Raw genomic sequence first — 24,734 nt, forward strand, 5'->3', positions numbered from 1 at the left:
ACAAGTTATGGCGGAACATCTCCGCAATGGCAGTCTAGTGCAACGACGCGAAACATCACATTGATGTTTATGAAATGGCCCTTCCTGTGACACTCCGCACGGCACATTTCTTCAGGCAATCACCAAGCTGACATGGCAGCCATCTTGGACTGCCACTATACATTCGCAATATTGCAGATGCATTGCACGGGTCTCTGCACACTACCGTTCTTATTTTATTTTATTTTTTTAAGTGCTAATGTCACAACTAGCTGCCAAGGGTCAGAAAAAGTATAAGTCGATAAAATTTGCAGCTCCACGGCATGTTTTGTGATCTTGATGAAAACACAAAATTGCATTTTTCAAGACTTCCACTTGCCGGCACAAATGTCGGAACACGTGACCTCTCGACAGCCAGTCAGAGAGTCAACTTGACGAATAATGGCGGCCGTGTAGCTGCTGTGCGTGTCGAGAATAGAGCCCATGGTGTCGTAAAGCTGCAGACAGGGCAGCTGAACAAGTGGACCTTAATTTAAAAAATTCATGAGTCATTCCCCTCTGTGAAGGTGGGTGACCAGCGAGGCTGTTTAGTGCACGACACAGAGGTGACGTAGAATTTTGAACAAAGATACGAACACATTTGCTGGAGCTTTAGATTAGGGGACACAAGTGGCTTGCGTACGCATGAACTAGGGGCAACGGTACTACGCACGCGCGCGCCCAGACATAAGGGTCTGCGCATGTGAGTACCGTGGCCGCTAGTTCTTGTGCACACAAGCCGCTTGCGTCCCTTATCTAAAACTCTCTATTGTCCTGATCTGTGGTTATCGTGACTATATAGGTACGCACACACATTCGCGTATCACCTCTGTCATTAAATATGTCTATCACGTAAGACAATGAATGGCTCATATCCCCATTGCGACAGAAAAGTGAAATGCCACGGTGGAACGATAAGCTGCAATGGAGCCAGCAGTGGAAGACGAACACATGAGCAGTTGCACGAGTGCATTCGCGTGCTTGTACCGAGGTGCGGCATCAAGCCAGCTGTGGAAAAAGACTGCAATGCTAGAGTCATTGCTGATGACGATAGTTTAGGTCCCAGGTGCGACGAGGGTAGTTCAAGGGCACAGGTTCCCAAGCCCACAGGGGTATGTGCCATTGAGTTTGGACCCTTTCTGCACAATCACCAGGATCGGCCCACATGATAGTTTTTGCACACAGACACCACAAACTCTGGATGTTGGACCTACGCAGCTTCACAGTAAAATATATTCCCGGTCAATACAATGAGTCTTGTTGGTCAGGAGTTGGGATGATACTGCGAGGGGAGAAGAACAGATGGGAGTGGCTTCAGAAAGGAGGAGGAAAAACATTTATTAAAAAAAAAGGACAAGCAGGTGTCTTTCTGCTTGTGCGGGAGGCGCCCTTAGTCCAGGGCTCCTGCGGCTCTTGCTGTCTCCCGGGCCCGCCGCACCAGTTGCTGCTGGTTACGAGGGTCCGAACTATTCATCACGACCTCCCACTGCTCGGGTGTGGAGTTCGGTGTTTGCGGGGCTGGCTTCACGTTGGGGCAGGCCCATGTGGTGTGATAGAGAGAGGCGTAGTTGTTACAAAGGGGACATTCGTATGAGTATAGTGTAGGGTGTATTGCGTATAGTCTGCTTAAATGGGGGTATGTATTGGTTTGTATTTGTCCCCATGTTACGGCGTCTTCACATTGGAGGGTCTTGTGTGGAGGTGGGTATTGTCGTCTGTTCAATCTGTGGTGGTGTAGTATGGCGTCGTATTGTAAAAGTACGGGCTCCATAGATACGGCCGTATTACTCGCTTGTGGCACCCGGGAGGCGTTAGCTCGGGCTACACCATGTGCACCCCGATTTCCACGGAGGGACTTGTGTCCTGGAGTCCATACTATTTCAACGTCCGGAAATTGGGAGGCTTGTTTGAGGAGACGGTGGGCAATTGAAGATACTCTGCCTTTCGCGTAGCTACGCAAGCTGCCTGGGAATCGGTAATAATTGTGACGTACTCGTTGGTCAGACTAGAGGTAATGGCCAAGGCGATGGCTGTCTCCACCGCTACGAAGGCGCTGGCAGTGCGGACCGTCATCGAGACCACCTCTTGTAGGTTATGGTCGACAACGCTGGTCTTCATGACTGCTTTTTGGGGGTACTGCGCGGCATCTGTGTATAGTGTGGTGGGGAGACTGCCATATTTTGTCTGTAGAGTTTGCACGAGCTCGGCAACGACCGGCATGATGTTCTGGGTGCTTGCTTCTGAGGATATGGGCTACCTTGATGTGCTCCCGGAAATTGGGGGCCAGGTGGATTGCTTGTTCGTGGCCTTTGCCGTGTGTGGGGTAGCCTAGGGCGTTAGGATTATTCTTCCTCTTGGTGTGAGGGCTAGGCGTACTCGTTGGCTTGTGAGGTGGGCATCTATCATTTCTCTTATTGTATTATGGACTCCTAGGGCTTCAATCTTGAGTGTCCCTGTGCCCGGTGGTAGGCTGAGCGCTTGCTTGTATGCTTTCCGAAGAAGTACGTCTAATCGATCTATCTCCTTAGTAGTGAGGGGTACGTATGGGGTAGCGTAGGCAATTCGGCTGATTATCAGGGCCTGGACAAGTTGTGTTGTCTTTTTTCAGTCCGTATTGTTTGGCGGTGATGCGGCTGACCATTTGCATGACTTGGAAGGTGGTCTACTTGAGTCGTTGGATGGTGTATTGGCCTCCGCCATCCTGTTGTATGTGGAGGCCAAGAATGCCGACGCGGTTTACTGTGGGTATTTCTTTGCCATCGAGGGTGAGTGTGATGTTGGGTATTTCATTGAGCTTTCTTCGTGATTTCTGTCGAAGGACTAAGAGTTCCGACTTCTTGGGGAGCACCGGAGAAGCTTGTTTTTGCATATTGCTGGACGACGTCTGTCGCTTGTAGAAAGGCGTCTTGTTTCTCTCCTTTGGAACCAGTGGTGGTCCAGATAGGGGTGTCATTGGCATATATTGCATGCCCGATTCTTGGTATTCCATTGAGGTTGTCAGGTAATTTCATCATAGCAATGTTGAAAAGGGTGGGTTCCTTTGGGGTTCCTTTGTTGCAGGTAGGCAACGTCTGGGTTCTGAGTGAGTCAATGCCTATTGTGGCCGTGCGGTTGCTTAGAAAGGCACATATGTAATTGTAAGTATTAGGATTAGTTTGTGAAACTTGGGTTTGTAAGGATGGTATGGTGAGCCAAATTGTCGAAAGCGCCTTTGAGATCAAGTGCTAGAATCGCTCCGTTGTTGTGTGGAGAGATTTGCTCAAGGACTCGTTACTTCAGCTGAAGAAGGATGTTGTGGGTATAAAGGTGGGGCTGAAATCCAAACATAGTTTCAGGAAAGAGGTCGCTGGATTCTAGGTAAGGCTGACGTTGGTTCAGAATGACATGTTCCAGAAGCTTGCCTAGTCATGAAGTCAGTGATATTGGTCTCATATTTTCGAAGCTGGAGAGTTTGCCTGGCTTAGGAATGAGTATGATGTCTGCGTGCTTCCAGCTTGCTGGTAGCGTACCCACTTCCCAATGATGATTAAAGGGTGAGGTCAGGGCATGTATTTCGGGAGATGCTGTTTCCTAGACGCGTGGGGCATGTGGGGTCTGTGAGGATGGTGAGATGGTACTGCTGTATCGTGTACTGGAGGGCAATGCCTTTTGATGTGGCTGTCGTGTAGCCCCATGCCTGGTGAGTCGCGTTGAAGTCTCCTACAATCGGCAGACTATGGTGGCTATGCCAATTGCTTTAGTGATCAAGTAGTCGAACTTGGCCTGCTTCTGCTTGGGTGGGCTGTAGATATTCAGTATGAGAAAGCTCTTTCAGCCTCGTTAGAGCAGTAGGATCTCAATTAGATTATAATCGACATCACTGCCGTCTATTGTGTGTTGCGAGCGTCTTAGCTGCAAGTGTGGCCACGCGGCTTTCAGACATGGTGGTATGTGTGCTGTAGCCAGTTTGAGTTGGGTGTGTGCCTGTTTACCGCAATGCGATTATGCTTGGTGTCGTTTTGGCGTTACTTATGTACTGTCTCAATGGTCCTTGCTTGTGTTTGTAGCTGCGACAATTCCATTACCAGATTAGGAGTGGGTTTTCGTTCCTGTGGTTGGTTTTGCTATTCATTCTGGCTTACGGGTGGATCGGCAGGGTGTCCCTGCTCTACTTCCTGTTGTGCCAGTGTTCACTTTCTTGTGTCACTGATCTTTTGCGAGCCGCGTTTCTTCAATTACACTTGCCAGTTGCTGGATGCTTTGTTGGATTGCTAGAAACTGTCGTTGCAGTACATCAACTTGTGCGATTTCTGTCGGTTTTGCCGATTCTGCGAGAATCATGGGTTCAGAATGTTCGGGTGATGGCATTGAGCGGGCAGTTATTGGTGTGCAATGCTGAGTGGCAGTATGATTGGTGTATAGATCTGCAATGTGCGTGCAAAGTTTGTGGCTTCAGGGAGAATTAGCTGGCCAAGGCTGGCTGCATGATGTAATTGCTCTCTCCTTGTTTATTTCCTTCCTCAATGTATGCAATGATGATTGATTATCATCTTCATCATCCTCTCTTTCAAAACAGGGCAATGACAAATGACCACCTAGATTGACCATTTGTCATTGCCCTGTTTCGAAAGAGATGACAATCAATCGAGCTCAAGCACTAACTACAAACGAATACATATCCCAATCCATCGCTCTTACATACAACCTATCCAGATACTTACACCGGTGGTACTTACCGCAATCGTGGAGAAATAACCACGTTAGAACACATGCCCTGGCGGTGTGCCTGGTCATGCTCTATCACAGATAACAGCTTGGCCAGATGGGAGGCGGTTCTCCGCAGCCCTCTTCTGGCTGATCAACTCTGGGCTGTCCAGCAGGTCCACAATGTGGCCGAGAGGCTTGGCCACATTGTGGTTCCCACAACGGTTCCCACATGGGAGCGGCCCACTTCGTGATGACTCATGATCTGCAGGACCTCAATAGAGTTTTACCATACCATACCTAGACTGTTTGATATAATCAGGTTTTACTACATCTATCATTGTCTACCATTTTGCCTATCTCTTCTCAATCCTTCGTTTATTTATTAAAATGTACAGCTCCGTAATTTACACTTAGTTTCCCTGCTTTTTTTCTGCAAATGTTACTTCTGTGGTTCTACCATCTGTCAGCATATCAGCTAACCTAGTTGGCAAAACGACTGCCCCGCAATGGCGGTTTGCATAATAGTTTCTGAACACTACACGGTTGTCTTTCTGGCTGGAAGCCATACTACTTTCGGGCGGATGCAAACTTTCATGAAACTCCATGTATGCTGGCCTCGCGGATCGCACTTGACGGGATCAAAGCGTCCGCTGTCCAGCTAGATAACGGGTCGAACGCAGTTGAACATTTAAAACAAACTTTAATTACACTGAGAAGGTCAAAAAAGCAAGTTAAAAATACACAAAACGTTCAGTTTTAGCCCCGTAAAAAAGTGGTCCGGTCTCTAGGGCTGGTGGGGCGAGTCTGCCCGTCCCGCGCTTTTCCAACTGCGGTTTCCATCCCCGTCGCCGCCCCCAGGCACGGGAAACAACAGCCGACACCCCGAAGCGTCGTCACTGGGTTTCTTTCAGGAACCGAACGGAGGGAGCGGGGTCCTTTCTCTCGCGCACAGCTTGGAGTCCGCGGGGGGCCAGTGAAAGAGAAAGCCATAAAAGTAAGGAAGGCTCGCTTCCCTCTTGAAAGAAAAGTCTGGCCGTGCATTCGCGACGCGCACAGAACACTCCCCGTCTGGTGTCTTCCGTTGTTAAGACGCCACCACTATATCACGGTCACAGCAAACGCACAACTTCTGTTGTTGGCCGGAAGAATGTTTTCACAACCCCGTCTTTGGCTGTTTTCAGCTCGACCTTGCGCACCCTTCCATCTGCGCTGGGCAGGCTTCGTGTAATCACTCCGACGGGCCAGTCGTTGCGGGTTGCTTCTTTATCCCTGAGTAGAACGACGTCGCCTTCTTTGAGGTCGGGTTTTGCTGCTTGCCATTTTTGGCGTTGTTGCAAAGTAGTGACATACGTTGTGCGCCAGCGCTTCCAGAACTCGTCAGCCAGGTTTTGCACGAGACGCCAATGCCGTTTGTAGAGGTTGCTTGTATCTAACTGCCCAGTTGTTACAGATGCGCTTCCGTGTTTTTGGGTTAAAAGTGTCGCCGGAGTTAGGATTGTGGGATCTTCGGGGTCAGACGAAGTAGGAGTTATGGGCCTGGCATTAATGATGGCCGCAACTTCTGCCAAAAAGGTTGCAAGAATGTCATGCGTGAGTCGTTGATGACGTGACTGCATGAGCATTGAGTCAAGAATGCGACGTGCAATGCCTATCATCCGCTCCCACGCACCGCCCATATGGGACGCGTGCGGTGGATTGAATATCCATTTGCAGCCGTTTCCGCTGAGGAACTTGCCTGTTTGTGAGCGATGAATGCCCTCTGCGCTGATTCCAAGTTCTCTGCAAGCTCCGATAAAATTGGTCCCGCAGTCAGAGCGTATTAGCTTGACGGGCCCTCGCACTGCTAGGAACCTTCGGAAGGCATTAATGAAACTCGACGTATCCATTGATTCGATCAGCTCAATGTGCACTGCGCGAATGCTTAAGCAAGTGAACATGACTGCCCAGCGCTTGCTGTTTGCAACACCACCTCTCGTTCGGCGAGAGACAATCATCCAGGGACCGAAAACATCGATTCCAACATTCGTGAAAGGAGGATCTGTGCTGATTCGGTCTGCCGGAAGGTCAGCCATCTTCTGGTCGTGAAAGCGCCCTCGCAGCTTCTTGCATGAAATGCATGCTTGCAGCACGGATGAGATGCACCTTTTACCTCCGACGATCCAATACCCAGCAGCTCGTACGGCTCCTTCTGTGAAGTGTCGGCCCTGGTGTTGCACGCATTCATGGTGGTGGCGCACGAGAAGCTTGGCCACATGGTGCCGACCTGGCAATAAGAGAGGGTGTTTCTCGTCGTCTGGAAGGTCGCTTCTCTTCAAGCGGCCGCCGACGTGGATCAAGCCGTTGGCGTCTAAGAATGGGTCAAGCCTTCGAAGCGAGCTTGTCTTGTGAACCTGCTCTCCTCTCTGGATACAGCATATCTCTTCGTAAAATGCGTCCTGCTGTACTGCGCGAATGATGACGAGCCTGGCTTTGGAGAGCGCCTCAACGGGAGCTACCTCTCCTTGTGATGCGTTCTTTGCGCGATGGGCAACCTGGATCAGACTTGCTACAGCACGAGTGAGAGATTTCCAGTTCGAGAGTCTATGAAAGCGTTCAGCTACGAGTCGCTGTCGTTTGTTCACCTCCGTCGCCAGAGTGCAGACTTCAGGGCGTATTTCTTTGTCTTCATCAGGATTTAAGAGGATGAAGCTCGACGACCGTGCTTCCTCTTCTCGTCGTGAGAGAAAATCAGGTCCGGACAGCCAGTTCGTGCTCTTAAGCTGTGCTGCTGGAATCGCTCTAGTGGCGTGGTCTGCTGGATTTTCGTCTGTGTGAACGTATTTCCATTGTTCAGGTTGCGTGCTGCTACGTATCCGCTGCACCCTGTTGGCCACATACACGTAGAACCTTCTTGTTTCGTTGTATATGTAACCCAAGACCACTTTGCTATCCGTGTAGAACGTGACCGAGTTCGGCTGGAAGTCCAATTCTCGTAGTATAGAATCGGTCATCTCTACAGCAAGCACTGCTGCACACAATTCAAGCCTTGGGATGGTGTGTTCTGGTTGTGGAGCAAGCTTGGCCTTTCCCATGACAAATCCGACGTGTCTGTTTCCTTGCTTGTCAGTCACGCGTAGGTATGCCACAGCTGCGACGGCCCTTGTGGACGCGTCTGAAAATACATGAATGTCCCTGCTTTCGGCTTCAAGCGTCGAGACTGGCGCATACGTTCTTCGCACGTGAAGGTGCTGTAGTGTCTGGAGAGAGTTCTTCCACTCGTCCCATCTCTGCTTTTTCTCGTCCGAAAGCGGTGTGTCCCCGTCATAACCCTTCGTCACGAGGTCACGGAGAAGGTACTTGCCTTGAACCGTTATTGGAGCCACAAACCCTAATGGATCGTAAAGGCTGTTGACGGTCGACAGCACTCCTCGCCGCGTATATGGCCTGTGCTGACGAGGAGCCCTGAAGACGAAGCTGTCGTCGCCTATGTCCCACAGCAGACCGAGACTTCTCTGCGTAAGCGACGCGTCTGTGCCGAAGTCGAGGTTCTTCAGTCCCTGGGCGTGGTCCTCTCGAGGAAATGCATTAAGCACATTCTGCCTATTCGAAGCTATCTTGTGCAGCCTTATGTTAGCCGTTGCAAGCATTTTCTGTGTTCTTTGCAGCAGACTAATGGCATCTTCTTCGCTCGGAAGAGACTTAAGTGCATCATCGACGTAGAAATCTCTTTCAACGAACTTCCTGGCATCTTCGCCAAATCGGGGGGCAGCTTGTTGGGCAGTCCGTCGAAGGCCATACGTTGAAACAGCTGGCGATGGGCTGTTGCCGAAAACGTGAACCTTCATTCGGCACTCTATGATTTCTCTGGAGATATCGTTGCCCTTAAACCAGAGGAACCTCAGGTAGTTCTGATGGTCCTCGCGAACCATGAAACTGTAGAACATTTGCTGGACGTCCGCTGTAACCGCAACTGGTTCTTGCCGGAAGCGTATCAAAATCCCCACAAGGTTATTCGTCATATCAGGGCCGGTCAGGAGAACGTTGTTCAGAGATACCCCTTCATACTGAGCGCTGGAGTCAAATACGACTCGGATTTGATCAGGCTTCTGGGGGTGGTGAACGCCGAATATGGGCAGATACCAACATTCTTCGTCCACGTGAAGTGGTGGAGCTTCCTCCGCATGACCCTTGATGAAGAGCTCGTTCATGAAGTTCACGAAACGTTCCCTTGTTTCAGGATTTTTTCGCAGGGTACGCCGTAGCGAGAGCAGACGAGACAGAGCTTGTTCTCTGTTGTTCGGAAGCCGACTTCTCGGTGTGCGAAAGGGGAGAGGGGCGACCCAATTGTTTAATCTGTCTTGGGTGAATTCACTATTCATTATCTTGAGGAATGTCTTGTCTTCCATGGAGAGAGCACGCTGGTTGTCAAGTTCTGTTGTCTCGAAAATACTCGGGGCCAGGGTGTCATCCAGTGTTGCTGCCAATCGTAAATCTTTTGAGACCTTATCCGCAGAGTTGAGAATCGGCGCCTCCCTAACAAAGAAATGTCTTGGGCACGGCTCAAAAAGAGATGGTCGCCCACTGTCCAGCACATGGGTCTTGAACACGTTGACGCTGCCCGTTTTCCGCGTTCGACCAACGCAAACGTCACCGACAATGACCCATCCGAGGTCGAGCTTCTGAGCATACGGCGCGTCGTGGGGTCCGTTGATTGTCTGACGAACCTTGTGAGCTCTTAGGATGTCCCGGCCAAGAAGGAGCAGTATTCCAGCCTCCTCAAGAGGCGGAATGTGATTTGCTACTGACTTCGAGTGTGGGTAGTGCCTTGCAGCGTAAGGTGTCGGAATTTCCTCTCTGTTTTCTGGAATTGCCTTGCACTCGAGGAGAGGTGGAAGAGGAAACTTGACTTCGCCTGACATGCTCTGCACGAAAAAACCATGAGCGACTCTTCCAACCACTTCAGTACTGCCGGAGCAAGTGCGGAGCGTGTATTGCGTAGGCGTCCCCATCACTCCGAAATCGTTGAGGAGTTCTGGCCTAACCAACGAGCGATTACTCTGGTCGTCAAGAATCGCGTACGCTCTAACTGTCTTCTCAGGCTGAGTCTCATGGGTGACCTCTACGAGGCAGATTTTGGCACACGACCTTGTGCTGTTGTCAGCGTTTGCCACTTCAGTACGCCTAGATGTGACTCTTCTTTCCGAGTCATCTGTGGTACTGTCATCAGACCCACTAGCCCTTGACGGCTCCGAGGTTGGCGGTGCTGGGTGAAGCGCTGTGGCGTGGTCGGCGCTGTCGCATATGAGGCATCTCACAACTGCCTGACATTGCCACTGCATGTGGTTCTTGGATGAGCAGCATCGTAGGCAGATCCCTTGCTTCTTTATGAAAGATTGCCGCTCTTCCAAGGTTTTCTCACGGAAGGCGCGACACCTTTCCAAAGGGTGAGGTTTCTTGTGATATGGACACCACCTTTTCAAGTCCCTCGATTCCGGTTGCTGTTCGTTAGCAGTGGCATCTTGATAATTCTTGGCAAAAACAGGATCCACTTCTGTTTTCCTCGCTGACACAGATGATCTTTGCCGCGTGGTCTTGGTACCATTGTCTTCCTTCCTTTGATTGAATTCAGACGAGGCATTTTGTGGATGCAAGATGAAACTCGGGTCGTTCCTCATGCTGGCCTGATCTCTAACAAATTTGCTAAAGAAAGAAAAGGGTGGAAATGCAGTGTGGTGATCTTTCTTGTATTTCGACCCCGCCGACATCCAATTTTCTTGAAGTCCAGATGGCAACTTCGAAACAATTTTGTTGACCCCTCTTGCGGTATCCAAATAGCCAAGACCGGCGAGATACGGGTCAGTTTTCGCAGCCTCGAGTTCTAGCAGGAGGTCGCCAAGTTCCTGGAGTCTGGTATTTTCCCGGTAAGATATCTTCGGGAAGTCTTCCAGCCGCTTCAGTAGTGCATCCTCAATTGCCTCAGGGCGCCCGAAGACGTCGTCGAGCCGTTTCCACACAACGTTCAAGCCCGTTGAAAAGTCATCCACGTGCACCGATTTCAACCTCCGAGCCTGATTTGACGATTCAGGGCCAAGCCATTTGATGAGGAGGTCTAGCTCTTCTTGGGCAGAAAGACCTAGATCTCTGACGACACCTTTGAACGATGATTTCCAAGCGCGAAAGTTCTCAGGTCGATCATCAAACTTGATAAGACCGCTTGAAACAAGGTCTTTGCGGCACAGGAATTTGAGGACATCGGCTAGCTCTGAGCTTGAACTGTTGTGTGTCGGGGCGTGCACAAGCGGCTGCGGACCAACTCGTAAGTTCATAAGACGACTCGTAGCTCCAGCATGCTTACAACTTGGGTTGTTAGGGGCAGCATCGTAGTCAGGTGGACGTTCATCAGCTCGCAGACACATCGAATTATTCGCAGCTGTGTTGGCCCTCGGCGACGTGCGAGCATTGTTTACGTCGTCGCTTGAGTTGGTAACGGCCTCCTCAGTAAACACGAGCGCAGAGTTGCGTAGGGCTTGCTGCTCATCGATATAACTCCTAGTCTGCAGCGTTCGGTCCACAGGAGGGAGCGTGCGCATGCGCTCCCCGCCATCCTGCTCCACGGCTGCCTCGAGCGCATTCGCCTGTGCGTTTGCAGCTGCCGCTTCTTTTTCATGCTGCAAAATATCCAATTCAGCCTCAATCCTTGCCTTTTCAATACGCATCGCGGCCTCTCTGCGACCAAACTCTGCTCTGGCCCGGACGGCTTCAGCTTGTGCGCGTGCTTGTACGGCGGCTAGGCTGATTGTTGACGAGCCCGATCGTCGTGACCTCGAAGAAACGCTTGAGTGGGCCGATAGAGAGTGCTGCGACGTTACCTCTTGTAAGCGGTCGCGTTCTCGTTCTGTAGCCTCACGTAATTTGTCGCTTACAGTCACATAACGATCTGCGTCGATTGCTTTCTGGAGTTCTAATTCCTGCTGGGTTTCCGATCTGCTCGTTTTGGCGAGGAAGGTAGAGTATCTGGCGGCGACGTGCTCGTAGCGCTCATAGCTTGCGCGAAGCTGCGTTGCGGCGTTGTTAACGTCTTCCTCTTTCGCACATGACACTTTCAAAATAGCTGTCTCCACATTCTTCCAGGCAGCGTCTATTCTCCGGCAGTGCTCTTCGCGACTCGTTTCATACGTTTCTTTACCTTTCATGGAAAACGTAGTTGCTCTTTGTGGTCGAATATTTGCCGTGGAAGCTTCATACTCTGCTGTCATAATTTGAGACGTTTCAGGCGTCAGCTTGTCCTGATCCATTTTGGCGTGCGTGCTTCACGACGTATCTCACTCAAAGCGGACGTATGTGGTGAAGCCTGCTAAGCTGCGCGATGAAATTTGAAACGAGCCCACCTTGTCGTTGCCCTGCGTGCCGTCAGCTGCTCAACTTGTAGGCGATGCCGTGTCCTTGCAGTAGGCGGATGTCATGGTCAAACCGGAGGTCTTGCCGTGCGACGTATTCCACTGCAGCGGACGTTGAGTTGGCGGCCGATGGCAGTCGACTTCACTTTTTTACTATGCTGGCCTCGCGGATCGCACTTGACGGGATCAAAGCGTCCGCTGTCCAGCTAGATAACGGGTCGAACGCAGTTGAACATTTAAAACAAACTTTAATTACACTGAGAAGGTCAAAAAAGCAAGTTAAAAATACACAAAACGTTCAGTTTTAGCCCCGTAAAAAAAGTGGTCCGGTCTCTAGGGCTGGTGGGGCGAGTCTGCCCGTCCCGCGCTTTTCCAACTGCGGTTTCCATCCCCGTCGCCGCCCCCAGGCACGGGAAACAACAGCCGACACCCCGAAGCGTCGTCACTGGGTTTCTTTCAGGAACCGAACGGAGGGAGCGGGGTCCTTTCTCTCGCGCACAGCTTGGAGTCCGCGGGGGGCCAGTGAAAGAGAAAGCCATAAAAGTAAGGAAGGCTCGCTTCCCTCTTGAAAGAAAAGTCTGGCCGTGCATTCGCGACGCGCACAGAACACCATGGGTGATATTTATATTCAGTGACATTGCTTTGTGGCCATGCAGAAGAATGAACAACAGCTGGTGGTAATGGGACAGTGGCTTTCGGTAACCAATTAACGGTGACGTCCTTGCAGAAAGCACAAAGGCACGACGCGGATACGAGCTTGCACCCAAGCACGGCCGCGTATAGCAAAGCCTAAGAGCTGACAGGCAGCCAGTGACGCTGGTCTCAGGCAGAGGTGTCACGGTTCTTTATTTTATGGTGTAACCGGGTCCTCCGCCATACGTGTACGCGGTGGCAGTGGCGGCAGCCGCGTCTGGGTATCCGGTTGACACAACGGTAGAGGTGAGTACCGAGGTTTGGTACACTCCGTAAACTTCGGAGAACCGTGATCCCGATCCGCTGTGCACGGGATCCCACAGTTCCTCGTAGGGTTCCGCCTCGTACGGCTTCATTTCCGGAAGGCAAGGCGAGTAGGTGCCAGGCGGCGCCGGGCTGCTCGAGAAGCATAGTGGCGAACTCTGCTGCGACTGCTGATCAGGCATCACGCTCCAGAGGTTCTCCCACAGGGCAGCGTCGGCTGTCTCAGCTGTGTTGAACGCGTTGTGAAAGAAGGCCTGCAAGAGATCCCACAGTTCCTCGCAGGGTTCCGCCTCGTACGGCTTCATTTCCGGAAGGCAAGGCGAGTAGGTGCCAGGCGGCGCCGGGCTGCTCGAGAAGCATAGTGGCGAACTCTGCTGCGGCTTCTGATCAGGCATCATGCTCCAGACGTTCTCCCACGGGGCAGCGTCGGCTGTCTCAGCTGTGTTGAACGTGTCGCGAAAGAAGGCCATCCCCTTATGGTGGTGCAAATAGGCGCTGTGCGAGTCCGTGACGTAGTACGCGCCGGCCGGCATGCCGTAAGGCTGGTCCGACTTCTTGGACGTCGGAGGCTTGGGCTTGCTTCGAGGCTTCTTGTAGTCCGGGTAGTCCCGCTTGTGCTGCTCGCGTAGCCGCTTGGCCTTGTCGATGAACGGCCGCTTGTCGTCCTCGTTTAGCTGCTTCCATGCGGCGCTCGGACGCTTGGATACCTCCTTGTAGAGCATGTCGGGATTTTCCTGCTCGATCTCGCGCCGATGCGCGCGCGACCACAGTGCGCACGCGTCCTCGGGCCCCTTGATGTGACCGCCGCCGTTGTGGCCGCCGCCGCCGATACCACCGTTGCAAGCATTGCGGTTAGAGCCGCTTGCAGGACCGATAGCAGGAGAACCGTGGTGGTGCTGCTGCTGTTGCTGTAAAGCTGCATTGACGGCCATGGCATGGTGCCGGGCTGGCACCTGTTGCATCACGAGGAGGCCTAGAATGAGGCCCACGCGCCTACACCAATCTCGTTTGCCACGAGTTCGAGCACGATTTAACATATGTACACTCTTTAAAAGAGCACGACACTCAATTTCCGATCATAATATAGAGTTTCTTTAGCGGCTTGCGTACGCGAGAACTACGGTGTCAGACGAAACAACTGCCGGCTATGTGTGCCACGTCCGCCTCGTGACCCACCCGCTCAGTGATGCCAACTCAGGTCAACGTTTTATCCCTCAAATGAACCCCCAGAAATCCCTAGATTAAAGAAAAATCCCTAGATTTTCTTTGTTTACTTGTTAATGTGGCAATTTCAGCTTTAACAAAGTCTCAGCGCAGTTCACTCTTTGTTCCATTTGTTATACATTTTATCAGAGATAAATAAATGTGTATTAGCCACATCTGTAGCTTTTTTCTTAATTTTTTGTAGAGTTATTATGCATAGAGGGTCGACAGATGGCACCACCAGATAGAGGGGGAGTCAGCAACGACACTCAGATGACTCCCTCTGTATCTGAAGTGAACTTCGAGCAGATGACTCCCGTTTCACCGCACCGCCTTTCGAGCTGCTCCTTCAGCAGGCTCATCTTCACGCGCAAAGAACCCATGCAGCCCTTTAACAAAAGAATGGTCCCAAGTTGAAAGAGTTGGACATTGTCTGCTAAGCCCCGTCATCACATCAAGGTATTTTATTCAGACAACATTAACAGTCTTTTTATGATGCGCACAGAAAAACGAACATGTTGGACTTCGTTAAAGTCCCCTTCTCACCTCAAATAGAACACTCAGAAGCGGTGAAATGGCGTCCCTCACCGCACAGTTCTTTATTTATCAAAGTCTCAATCAAAGATTGTCAAACAGTAGTTGGAGCGACTAAGAAATGATATCACGAGAAACTGACATCCCCCAAAATTTAATGTTGCTAGTTGTAGAGCATCAACGAATCCGGCAACATTGATGCCTTCAGGTAGCATATGTGGGTTTATTGACCAGTTGCCTTCACCCAAAAAGATCACGTTCTCGTGACGCCTGCGGCAACAAGGACGTTCCACGTCCGCTGCCAAGGTCTGTGAGTGATGGCGCTGGCTAACACTCCCAGGGTTTTACTAGTACACATACATACCCAAGAAAGTGGATGGGGAAACAGCGCCGCGGTAGCTCAATTGGTAGAGCATCGCACGCGAAATGCGAAGGTTGTGGGTTCGGTTCCCACCTGCGGCAAGTTGTTTTTTCATCCACTTTAACTTCCATTAATTTATCGTTTCTTCATTACATTTGTTAAGCACAAGTAATTCCACTATGTTGTCCTTGGTGTCAGTGATTGTTGGCTTCTCATGATATAGTATTTTGTGTTTAGAAGGCAATATAATCAGATACGTCTGCCTTGAGGCCGCTTAAAGTAACAATTATACGGACTCTTAAAATCCCTAGATTTCACAAAAAGACGCTAGATCCCTAAAGCAAAGAAAAAATCTCTAGATCTAGGGATAAATTCCTAGGGTTGGCATCACTGCACCCGCTACAACACTAGCTACCACAACCATAGAGTTCTAGCACAGCCACCAGGGGCCACGGTACTGGTTGTTGCGTACGCCAGTCGCTTGCGTCCCCTAACCTAAAACTCCTATTGGGGTAATCATTGTGCGTTAAAAAACACGTTGGCAAAATTTTAGGGCATTTGAGCCAGCAGGTAATTTGTAATTGATTTTTATTTTTTTATATTAGACGCGAATGGGCATAACAGTCGAGCAACACTGGCATGCTCGCGAGCCGTGACGTACTACATGGTTCATACTAGTAACGGTGGTCCATACTACATGCTTGCCGAGGCGGAGCCAATGGCTCCTTCAAAAAAAAAAAAAAAAAAGAAGAAGAAGAAAAACAAAGCAAAAAATAATAAAAAAAACTACAGACCCTTTTATTGAGGGCGCCGCCATTTTGCGATTGCGCTGGAGGGTGCGCGGCGAACGTGCCGGCGACGACGAGTGGCAAGTTTTCTCGCCTTCGCGAGAGGTGCCAGCAGGCCGTTTGGATTGGGAAACTTCTTAGCGTGTCGTCGCTAAACTTCGATATAGCCGCAATATCGAGCGGTGACGGGCTTAGAGGCGCACCCGCAGCTCTGCCCACAGTATAGAACAGGAGGCGAGTCAAGTCTAAGCATTGTCGACACGTGACGTATGCACGTAACGTGTTATTGTTGTGTGTCTAGCCTTGGAATTCGAATGAGGTATCACTCAGGTGACGACAATCAGAGGTGTCTCCGAGTGCCATGCGGTGTGCCGCACAAGCGTACATGCGAATCCAAGATGTACGATGCTCTTAGCGAAGCTAAGAGGAAGTACGTCTTCACAGCTGTTTCGTGCTCCTAAAATTTTCGCGGTACGCTTTTCTGAAGATTGTTTATCTGGCATCCGGGCATCAAGCTTTACAACATAAATAACTGTAATATAACTCGATCGAAAGGGCTGTTAACATGGATAAAGTGAGCTGATGACAGTGGCTGCGAATATGTCACGATCTACCAGACACTCGCACGCGTTGATTATGCGCACTCATAGGTCTCGAATGGTGCCTGCGCGTGCAAGCTCTCTCGCGTACTCGAGAGAGCTGAAAATCGAACAGCTACTCTTTGCGACAGCAACTTTATTTTCTGCAGTAACACCGCGCACGATGAGCGAACTCGACAGCTCGCCGGCGAGCTTCGGAAGCTCGGGAGAGCCCGTCTGAACTAGAGCCGTCCGGCACACGGTAGGCATGGCTTTGGTCACAGAATGGAAAACAGCACACCTTCATTTCTTAGTCACGTACTGTTTTCATAATACGTCATCGGTCAACTTCCACCAGAACATTGGTTGCCAAGCATCATAATCTTGCAACACGTTTGAACAGAATAAGTTTAATGTGCGTCCACGAAGTTAGCTTCATCCATTCGCAATAGTTGACCGACTCGAATGCTCGCCTTTATTTCATAACCCAGCTTGATCATGGGTGCCGAGTTCCGTGTTCGTCGTCGTGCGCTCACTGGGAACAAAAGATTCCGAACAGACGCGCGATTTCATCAAGTCCTTTCTGTTTATGCTCGCAATACAAAGCAGACGCTTCTCTGCTATCGCAGCAGCGGTGTCCTCGAAGTCGCCGCGGCTGAATATGCACTCCACGCTTGCGTCCGAAATTTATTCTTGCAGCCGAATACACCAGAGTGGTAGCCGGTCGACCTTGAGTCATCTGACATCGCAGAAATCGCAGACAGAACACGTTAGGATCGCACTAATTCGCAATTATACCGCTACCTTTATTTATTTATACACATACCTCACAGGCTCCAACTGGAGTATTGCGTGAGGGGGGTAAGAGAAACAACATGTCGAAAACAGGAGCAAAAAACATAGCTAACAACAAATCAAACAATTGAAAAAAAGTTGAATCGAAATACGCCGAACAACATCAAGCAAACGAAGAACAACAAAAACACTCTGGACGATCAGAAACGCGCATGGCTCATCCAATTCCTGCAAAGAACTGCAAGTGCATGTCAAGTGACATGCTGTCCACAGAATGACAGTCAAGTGACATGGTACAAATGAAACGTGTGCGCATAACTACGGAATCAATTTTTTTAATGTTTCTCTAAACGTGTCCAGATTATTAATCGCCAAGCTGTCGCCGAGAGAAAACGGGATCCGCACATACCCGTGGCGGTGCAGCGCGCTGGTTCGAGGCTACGTTCCTCCTCGCCTATTTCATTTTCATCGCCTCCTCATATTTCATCAAAATGCGGCCGCAGCGGCTCAAAAATGGGCTCCAGTGAACTCGGGCTCAACCAGAAAAGTTCCAGTCTTTAAGAACCAACAGTGCCGGGAAAATTAGTCTTTTGTCGTCTACCAAATAACAAACAAACGCAAATTTGTTGCCTCAGGGAGACCAACCGTGGAGTACGCGGTAGAAGGCGAAACCATTGGCCCAGCCGAGCTGTCCGACGGGACTTGGAAGACGGCCCTGGACATGCACCAGAGATATGGACACCGGACCGGAGCCGCATCGAGGCCCGCCTACGGAGAAGCCTCGCCAAATGGGTGAGCCTAGACCGATGCCGCGACGACGGGCCCGCCCGCCTCCGATCGTGCGCCGTCGACCAAGGCCACGCTTACCAGTGGACGATTACAAGGTGGTCTTTCGGCGACCGAAAGGTGCCGCCAACCTGACCGAAGTGGGGCCAGCTGTACTCGCGGACGCGGTATGCGCCGCCGCCAACCTCGACGTTCGCCAAGCCCTCCCTACTGACTACAGGTGAGGATCCACACCACCAACACGATCACGGTCAGCACCCAAAACCGGCAACAGGCCGAGGCTTACTGCAATATCACAAAGCTGCAGAACTCACAGCAGAAGCTTGATGCGCGTGTGACAACATACATTCCGGCGCCCGACAACTCGGTGCGAGGGGTGGCGTACAGGGCGTACAGCTACGAAACGGACCAAGCGATCTACACCGAGCTTCGCAACAGAAGTCCCGACCTGCCGATTGTGAACGCGCGGAGAATGGGCGTGACTTGCCACTTCGTGATCACCTTCACCGGAGTCAAGCTCCCGAAATTCGTACGTTACCTGGCTTTCACGTTTGAAGTCTGTCCGTTCCGAGAACGGCCGGAGGCCTGCTTCAGCTGTTGGAAGCTGGGGCACCGAGCAGACGTGTGCCCTCAACCCCGACCGACAGAACCGAGATGCCGGCGGTGCGGCGAACAACACCCTTCGCCACCCAACGGTGAAAAACCAGCCTGCTCTACCTACTGCGTAGTATGCGGCGGAAGCCACCCGACCGGCAGCGGGAGTTGCGAATATCGGTTTATCCTAAAAAAGCAGCCCGCCAAGCCAGACAACACCTCGCTGTCGCCACGGGGAGGAGCCGAAAAGGGCACGAAGGCGTCGACGAGTACGTCCAGACCACAGGAGCGGTGTCATGTGAGCAAACAGAGCCGTACCGAATCCTTTCCACCACTTCGCGGCCAGAGCGCGAGCGGGAGGGACCGGTCGGCGTCCCGGTCACCTGGAGACCGCTCGAGCTCCAAGAGCACACAGGTCGCATGGGAACAAGCTACCCCAAAACCCGCAGGTAAGGGAGCTGGCGGAGCAAATGAAATTACCCCGACAACAATTAGCTGCGGCTAATAACAAAATTCGACGATTAGAAAGCGGACATACGCCTAGTAACGACCCCAGCACAAAAAAACGCGAGCGAGATCGTGGCTTGTGTAGGCGTGGAGCGGATGCAGAATGCGACACGGAGCTAGATGGTGCGCGCCGCACTAAACGGAAGCCGGAAGGTCCCACGGCAGTACCCGCAGAGAGCGCCGCCGCGCCGGACTCCCAAATTTCAAAACTAGGACGCGTGATCGAGAGCACGGTTGCTGAGCAAGCCGCCCAAAACGAACAGCCGAGGAAGAGCATTGCCGCTCTTAGCTCCGCCGTGACTGCGGTTATGTCCCACATTGGATTAACCGCGGCACAACCCCAATCCCAGCCTCACCATCAGCCTCAGGTGGTAACGCCGCCTGCGCCAACGCCAAAACCAAACATTCTGCGCAACTCTGTGGCTCAACGCGCAGCCGGAGTGCTCACAAGAACACCCAGCATGGCTTCACCGTGCATGGAACCGCACAAACAAGCGTGATGGCCAACGCGCCAATCGTAATCTTGCAGTGGAATATTGCAGAGGTTTGCGCCGTAAACGCAGGTATCTGGAATACACGCTTCAAAACCACCAAACCAAATTTGACATAGTTGCCCTCCAGGAAACTGGTACAGCGGCGAAACTATCGGGTTTTGTGGCTTATAACGAATTTACCGCTCCAGGCATCTCTCCGGCCACGGCGATCGTGGTGACCAGAAATCTGACCGCCAACCAGTTAAACCTAGAATTCACGGCGGTGTCATACGCCTTCGTTGAAATCCTGCCAAAACGACGATCCGACCAAATGCTCTACATTCTGAACGTTTATAGCTCTCCTAGGGATATAGCCCTCCTAGCAATAGCTACACTAATAGGCAAAGCACATAAAGCTACAAAGCATGTACTATTCGTGCTGCTCGGAGATTTAAATGCACAGCATTCGGCCTGGGGCTATCAAAAATGTCAAAAGAAAGGCACTATAAACTCTGGGAGACCGCTCAAGACCTCGGTTTTACTCTTCTGGTTAACCCCGAAAGACCAACCCGCATAGGCAATAGCGCGAGTCAAAACACCTCGCCTGATTTGACTTATACCAGGAACATGGACAATGCCATCTGGGAGAATTCCAAACTAAACATTGAGAGCGATCATTACATTCTCTCCATTACGGTACCCTTCAGAGGTTACAAGCGAAGTAAGCGAAACATTAAGCACACTAAATGGGACGTTTTCCGGTATGTTCACAATGGACGCGAACCCGCAACCATTCATAGGCGTATCTACCGGAGGGGGGCGGGGCAAGGGGGCACTTGCCCCCCCCCCCCCTCTCACAGGACGGGGGGAGTAGGTCATTTACCCCCTCCACTTTTGAAACCGGGGATATATGCGCTTAGAGTCCCAACCAAGATCACTCGGGTCTACAGAAAGCTGTCTGAAGCACTGATAATGGTGTCTGGCCTCTCCACCAGCACATGGAGTCTCGGCCACATCGGTTCTTCAGCGCACTCATCACTGGTATTTATATAGAACACACATTCTACGCGGTAACAGTTCGTAAATTTTCCAACCTCTGCAAGTCCGCAGTAGTCTTTCAAGTCTTGCTCTAGACATTAATTCTGTATACCTTGTCTGTCTACAGTGGAATCAAACCTCATTACAGCAATTGAGCTTCCCAGAACTTTCAAGTCTGATTTCACTTATTTGGTCGGGAAAGGTATTCTCGCGGTGAAACTGGGGCAGCACGAAGCGTTCGCTTCTCACTGCCGGCAGTCTTCATCACGTCAGCGTTGTGACAGCGGGTGCTCGTGGTCATCGAGTGAGATATGTTTGCCTGTACGTGCGTGACACCATGCTTGTCATAGGTGTACCTAACGGTTCGGGGACAGGTGTGCCCCTCCCGACTAGTGGCAAGTTTTCGCGCTTTCCCGAGAGGTGCCAACAAGCTGTTTGGATTCGGAAACTTCTTAGCGGGTCACCACTAAGCTTTTAGCTTCGATATAGTCGCAATATCGAACGGCGACGGGCTTACAGGCATTCCCGCAGCTCTGCCCACAATAGGAATAGGAGGCGAGTCAAGTATATTGTCGATACGTGACGTATACATGTAATGTGTTATTGTTGTATGTCTAACCTTGGAATTTTAATAAGGCATCACTCGGGTGACAACAATCAGAGGTGTGTCCATGTGCCATGAGGTGTGCCACGCAAGCGTACAGGCGCGGCCACGCGGCGAACGTGGCCGCGCTCCTCGCACCACCAAGCGGGCGCCGCGAGAAGTATTGCGGCGCAAACGCAATCAGCGCCAGAGGCGGAGTTAGCTGCGCGTCGTCTGCTACGGTTCCTCCCACTTCGCCACGTCTGGTACAAGACTAGCCATGGTGCTCGAAAGGAAGGAGACCTTCATCTAAGCTTCCTCTGCAGCAATGGTCTGGGCTTCTTCGTGTTTACCATATAATAAATCTGAAGCTGAGATTTATAAATATGCCTCCTTTGTCATGTGATTTCTTACTTCCTTAGCAAGCGAATTCTGAAATCGGCCCTCCGTGACAAAAGGGACCTTTTAAAAATAAAAGGCTCAGTTAAAATTTTAGGTGTGCAGCATGCCTGCGTGCTTTGATAACTGATTAAGAATACAACCTCTTGACGCACTATTGCTAGGGTTTGTGTACTCCAAAGCGCGCGCGCAATCTAGGTTTCGCGGCGAAGTGGGAGGAGCCGTAGCGGACGACGCGCAGCTATGGTGGCTAGAGGGACCATAGCGCAGCTAACTCCGCTTCTGGCACTGAGTGCGCTTGCGCCGCAATACTTCGCGCGGCGGCCGTCGTGGCGCTCCGAGGAGCGCGGCAACCCGCGCCTGTACATCCGAATATAGGATCCGACGAAGCATGTTTTGCTAGCTTTCGTGCTGCTGAAATTTTCGCGGTGCGATGTTCCGAAGATTGTTTATCTGGCATCCGAGCGTCAAGCTTTACAAATAAAGAACTGTAATATAACTCGGTCGAAAGGGCTGTTAACATGGATAAAGTGAGCTGATGACAGTGGCTGCGAATATGTCACGATCTACCAGACACTCGCACGCGTTGATTATGCGCACTCTTAGGTCTCGAATGGTGCCTGCGCGTGCAAGGGCACCTCGCCTACTCGAGAGAGCTGAAAAACGAGCAGCTACTCTATGCGAAAGCAACTTTATTTTCTGCGGCATTTTCAAAGGAACAAACAACAACATTGCGCAGTATTACCGCGCACGATGAGCGGAGTCGACAGCTTGCCGGCGAGCTTCAGAAGCACGGGAGAGCCCGTGTGAACTAGGGCCGCCGGCACATGGTATAGGCATGGCTTTGGTTACAGAAGGGAAAAGAACACACCTTCATTTCTTAGTCACGTACTGTTTTCATAATACGTCATCGGTCAACTTCCACCAGAACGTTGGTTGCCAATTAAGCATAATAATCTTACAACACGTTTGAACTGAACAAGTTTAATGTGCGTCCACGAAGTTAGCTTCATCCATTCGCAATAGTTGACTCGAATGCGCGCCTTTCTTTCGTATCCAAGCTTGATCATGGGTGCCGGGTTCCGTGCTCGTCGCCGTGCGCTCACTGGGAACAAAAGATTCCGAACAGACGTGCGATTTCATCAAGTCCTTTCTGTTTATGCTCGCAATGCAAAGCAGACGCTTCTCTGCTATCGCAGCGGTGGTGTCCTCGAAGTCGCCGCGGCTGAATATGCACTCCACGCTTGCTTCCGAAATTTATTTTTGCAGCCGAATACAGCAGAGTGGTAGCCTGTCGACCTTGAGTCATCTGACATCCAAACGTCTTGCCATCCAAAAAGCCAGAATAAAGTTTTACCATAAGATACCATACGTATTGCGACAGTGCAATGGCATGCGCTTCATGGGCAAGCGTTGAAATTAATCAGCTGCGAAAAAGAACAAGTGGAACCGGCCACACTGCTGCGTAAGAGACTCTCAGCCGCGAAGGCCAGCCTGGGATAAATTGGTATATGTTTCCTGGCACGCCTTAAGAACTAGAACGGCGAAGGAAATGGATCGTAGCTATGAAGAAAATGAAGTAAGCCAGCTTCTGTCATGATTATTTTGAGAAATGTTTGTTTCGTAAATCGTGCTACACGTGCACATTTAGCAGCTTGTTATGCGATGCCAGCGGTCATGGCCGGGTCAGCTGCTAAACATTTAAAATACATTTGTCACAACTGTGCTGATTTGACGACTCCTTACAGCCTGTGGGCTCTTGATGCCTTGGCGTCGGCAGGACTAACACGAGGTACGTGCTCCTCGCACGGGCAAAGGCACCGTGCATGAGCTCAGTCCTGGCCACAAAGGTGTCGGCGGACGAGATGAAGCATGTACGCACCCGGCGCAGTCCCAAGGAGAAAGAGGACACGCTACCGTCACGACAGTAGCCACCAGGGGCTGCCTCGTGACGTCGTAGCTCCGCCCCCATCGCGAGTGGGGCGCCACCGCTAAATACTGGTTCGGAGCGAGTAGACCGTGTGCAAAATGCGCCCGCGCAATGGCGCTACAGTGTACTAGATACCATAGAGTTTCCTACAAATTTTGAAGGAAACTCTATGCTAGATACTAGATAGGGGCAGTGTGTTCAGATTGTCAAGGGGCTTTATGTTCAGACGGCGCAGCGCGCCACGCACCGCTTCGAAGCCGGGAACGTAGACAGGTCCCGAATGTATGCGGCGGCGCTGCAGTCGCACGGGCTGTATGGACGCGTTCTCCGTGTGTTGCGTTCTGTCATGACCACCAGTCATGGCGCTCTTTGGCCAAACCTGGCCCTTGCGCCACAAAACAACACACATCATCATGCGTTCTGTGGTGTTGCGGCCAGTTGCAGCGTGCTTGCCATGTGCTTGCTCTGAAGGGCTCTGAAGGAATTCCTCGAGTTTCTGTCTCGTTGGGAGTCACATGCAAAAGGAGGCTTATGCAAAAAGAGGGCACGGAGGCACCGACAGGATGACAGGCTCACACTTGTCTTTTTTCACCCTGCAGTTACTCGCTGCCTTCATCCCCGGTTTCCGGTGCGCTCTTCCACTGGATTCGTATGGCGAACCTATCGTTCATGGTTCTGAGGCCGGCAAATTCGCTGAGCCTGTTCCCGCCACACTTCGCCCGGATCAAAGCCACCACGAAATCTACATCTGGAACGACACCCCATTTGTATCTTCGGCTTATCACTGCGCAACCGCGACAGTGTCGACAGCGCCAGCAGCGGGACGCTTAAAGCCAAGCAACACGCTCTGGGCAGTCAGAGGGCATGGAGGCACCGACAGGATGACCGGCTCACACTTTTCTTTTTTCACCCTGCACGTCAGCTACATTTCCAAACTGCCACTTCTTTGCTTTAAATCTAGTAATCGCTTCATTGTCGTGCGTCCGTGCCCAGAAGCCTTGAGTGACCCGTTCTGTTCCTTGTTTCTTTCACTGTGTGGTGACGTGGAAAGCAATCCTGGCCCATCCAAGGACGATGTCCTTGCTGAAGTACTTAAAACCGTGAGGGACCTGAATGAAAGATCTATTA

At 51.2% G+C, this 24,734-nt stretch overlaps 1 protein-coding gene and 1 non-coding gene across 2 annotated transcripts; one reads left to right on the forward strand and one right to left on the reverse strand.

The window, feature by feature from the left end:
* Nucleotides 1–12,925: 12,925 nt before the first annotated feature.
* On the reverse strand, nucleotides 12,926–13,999 carry LOC135900809 (transcription factor Sox-3-A-like). The gene has a single exon (XM_065430387.2). It carries the CDS (start codon nucleotides 13,997–13,999, stop codon nucleotides 12,926–12,928), a length of 1,074 nt encoding a protein of 357 aa, XP_065286459.2.
* Nucleotides 14,000–15,163: 1,164 nt separating this feature from the next.
* On the forward strand, nucleotides 15,164–15,236 carry TRNAS-CGA (transfer RNA serine (anticodon CGA)). Its single transcript has one exon. It is a non-coding gene; the product is annotated as a tRNA-Ser (tRNA).
* Nucleotides 15,237–24,734: the final 9,498 nt, after the last annotated feature.

This window comes from Dermacentor albipictus, chromosome 2 (assembly GCF_038994185.2).
Source record: "Dermacentor albipictus isolate Rhodes 1998 colony chromosome 2, USDA_Dalb.pri_finalv2, whole genome shotgun sequence".
In the NCBI taxonomy this organism is placed as follows: Eukaryota; Metazoa; Arthropoda; class Arachnida; order Ixodida; family Ixodidae; genus Dermacentor; species Dermacentor albipictus.

Coding starts and splice junctions, on each gene's coding strand:
- LOC135900809 (XM_065430387.2), bottom strand. CDS start 13,999: ATGCAACAGGTGCCAGCCCGGCACCATGCCATGGCCGTCAATGCAGCT.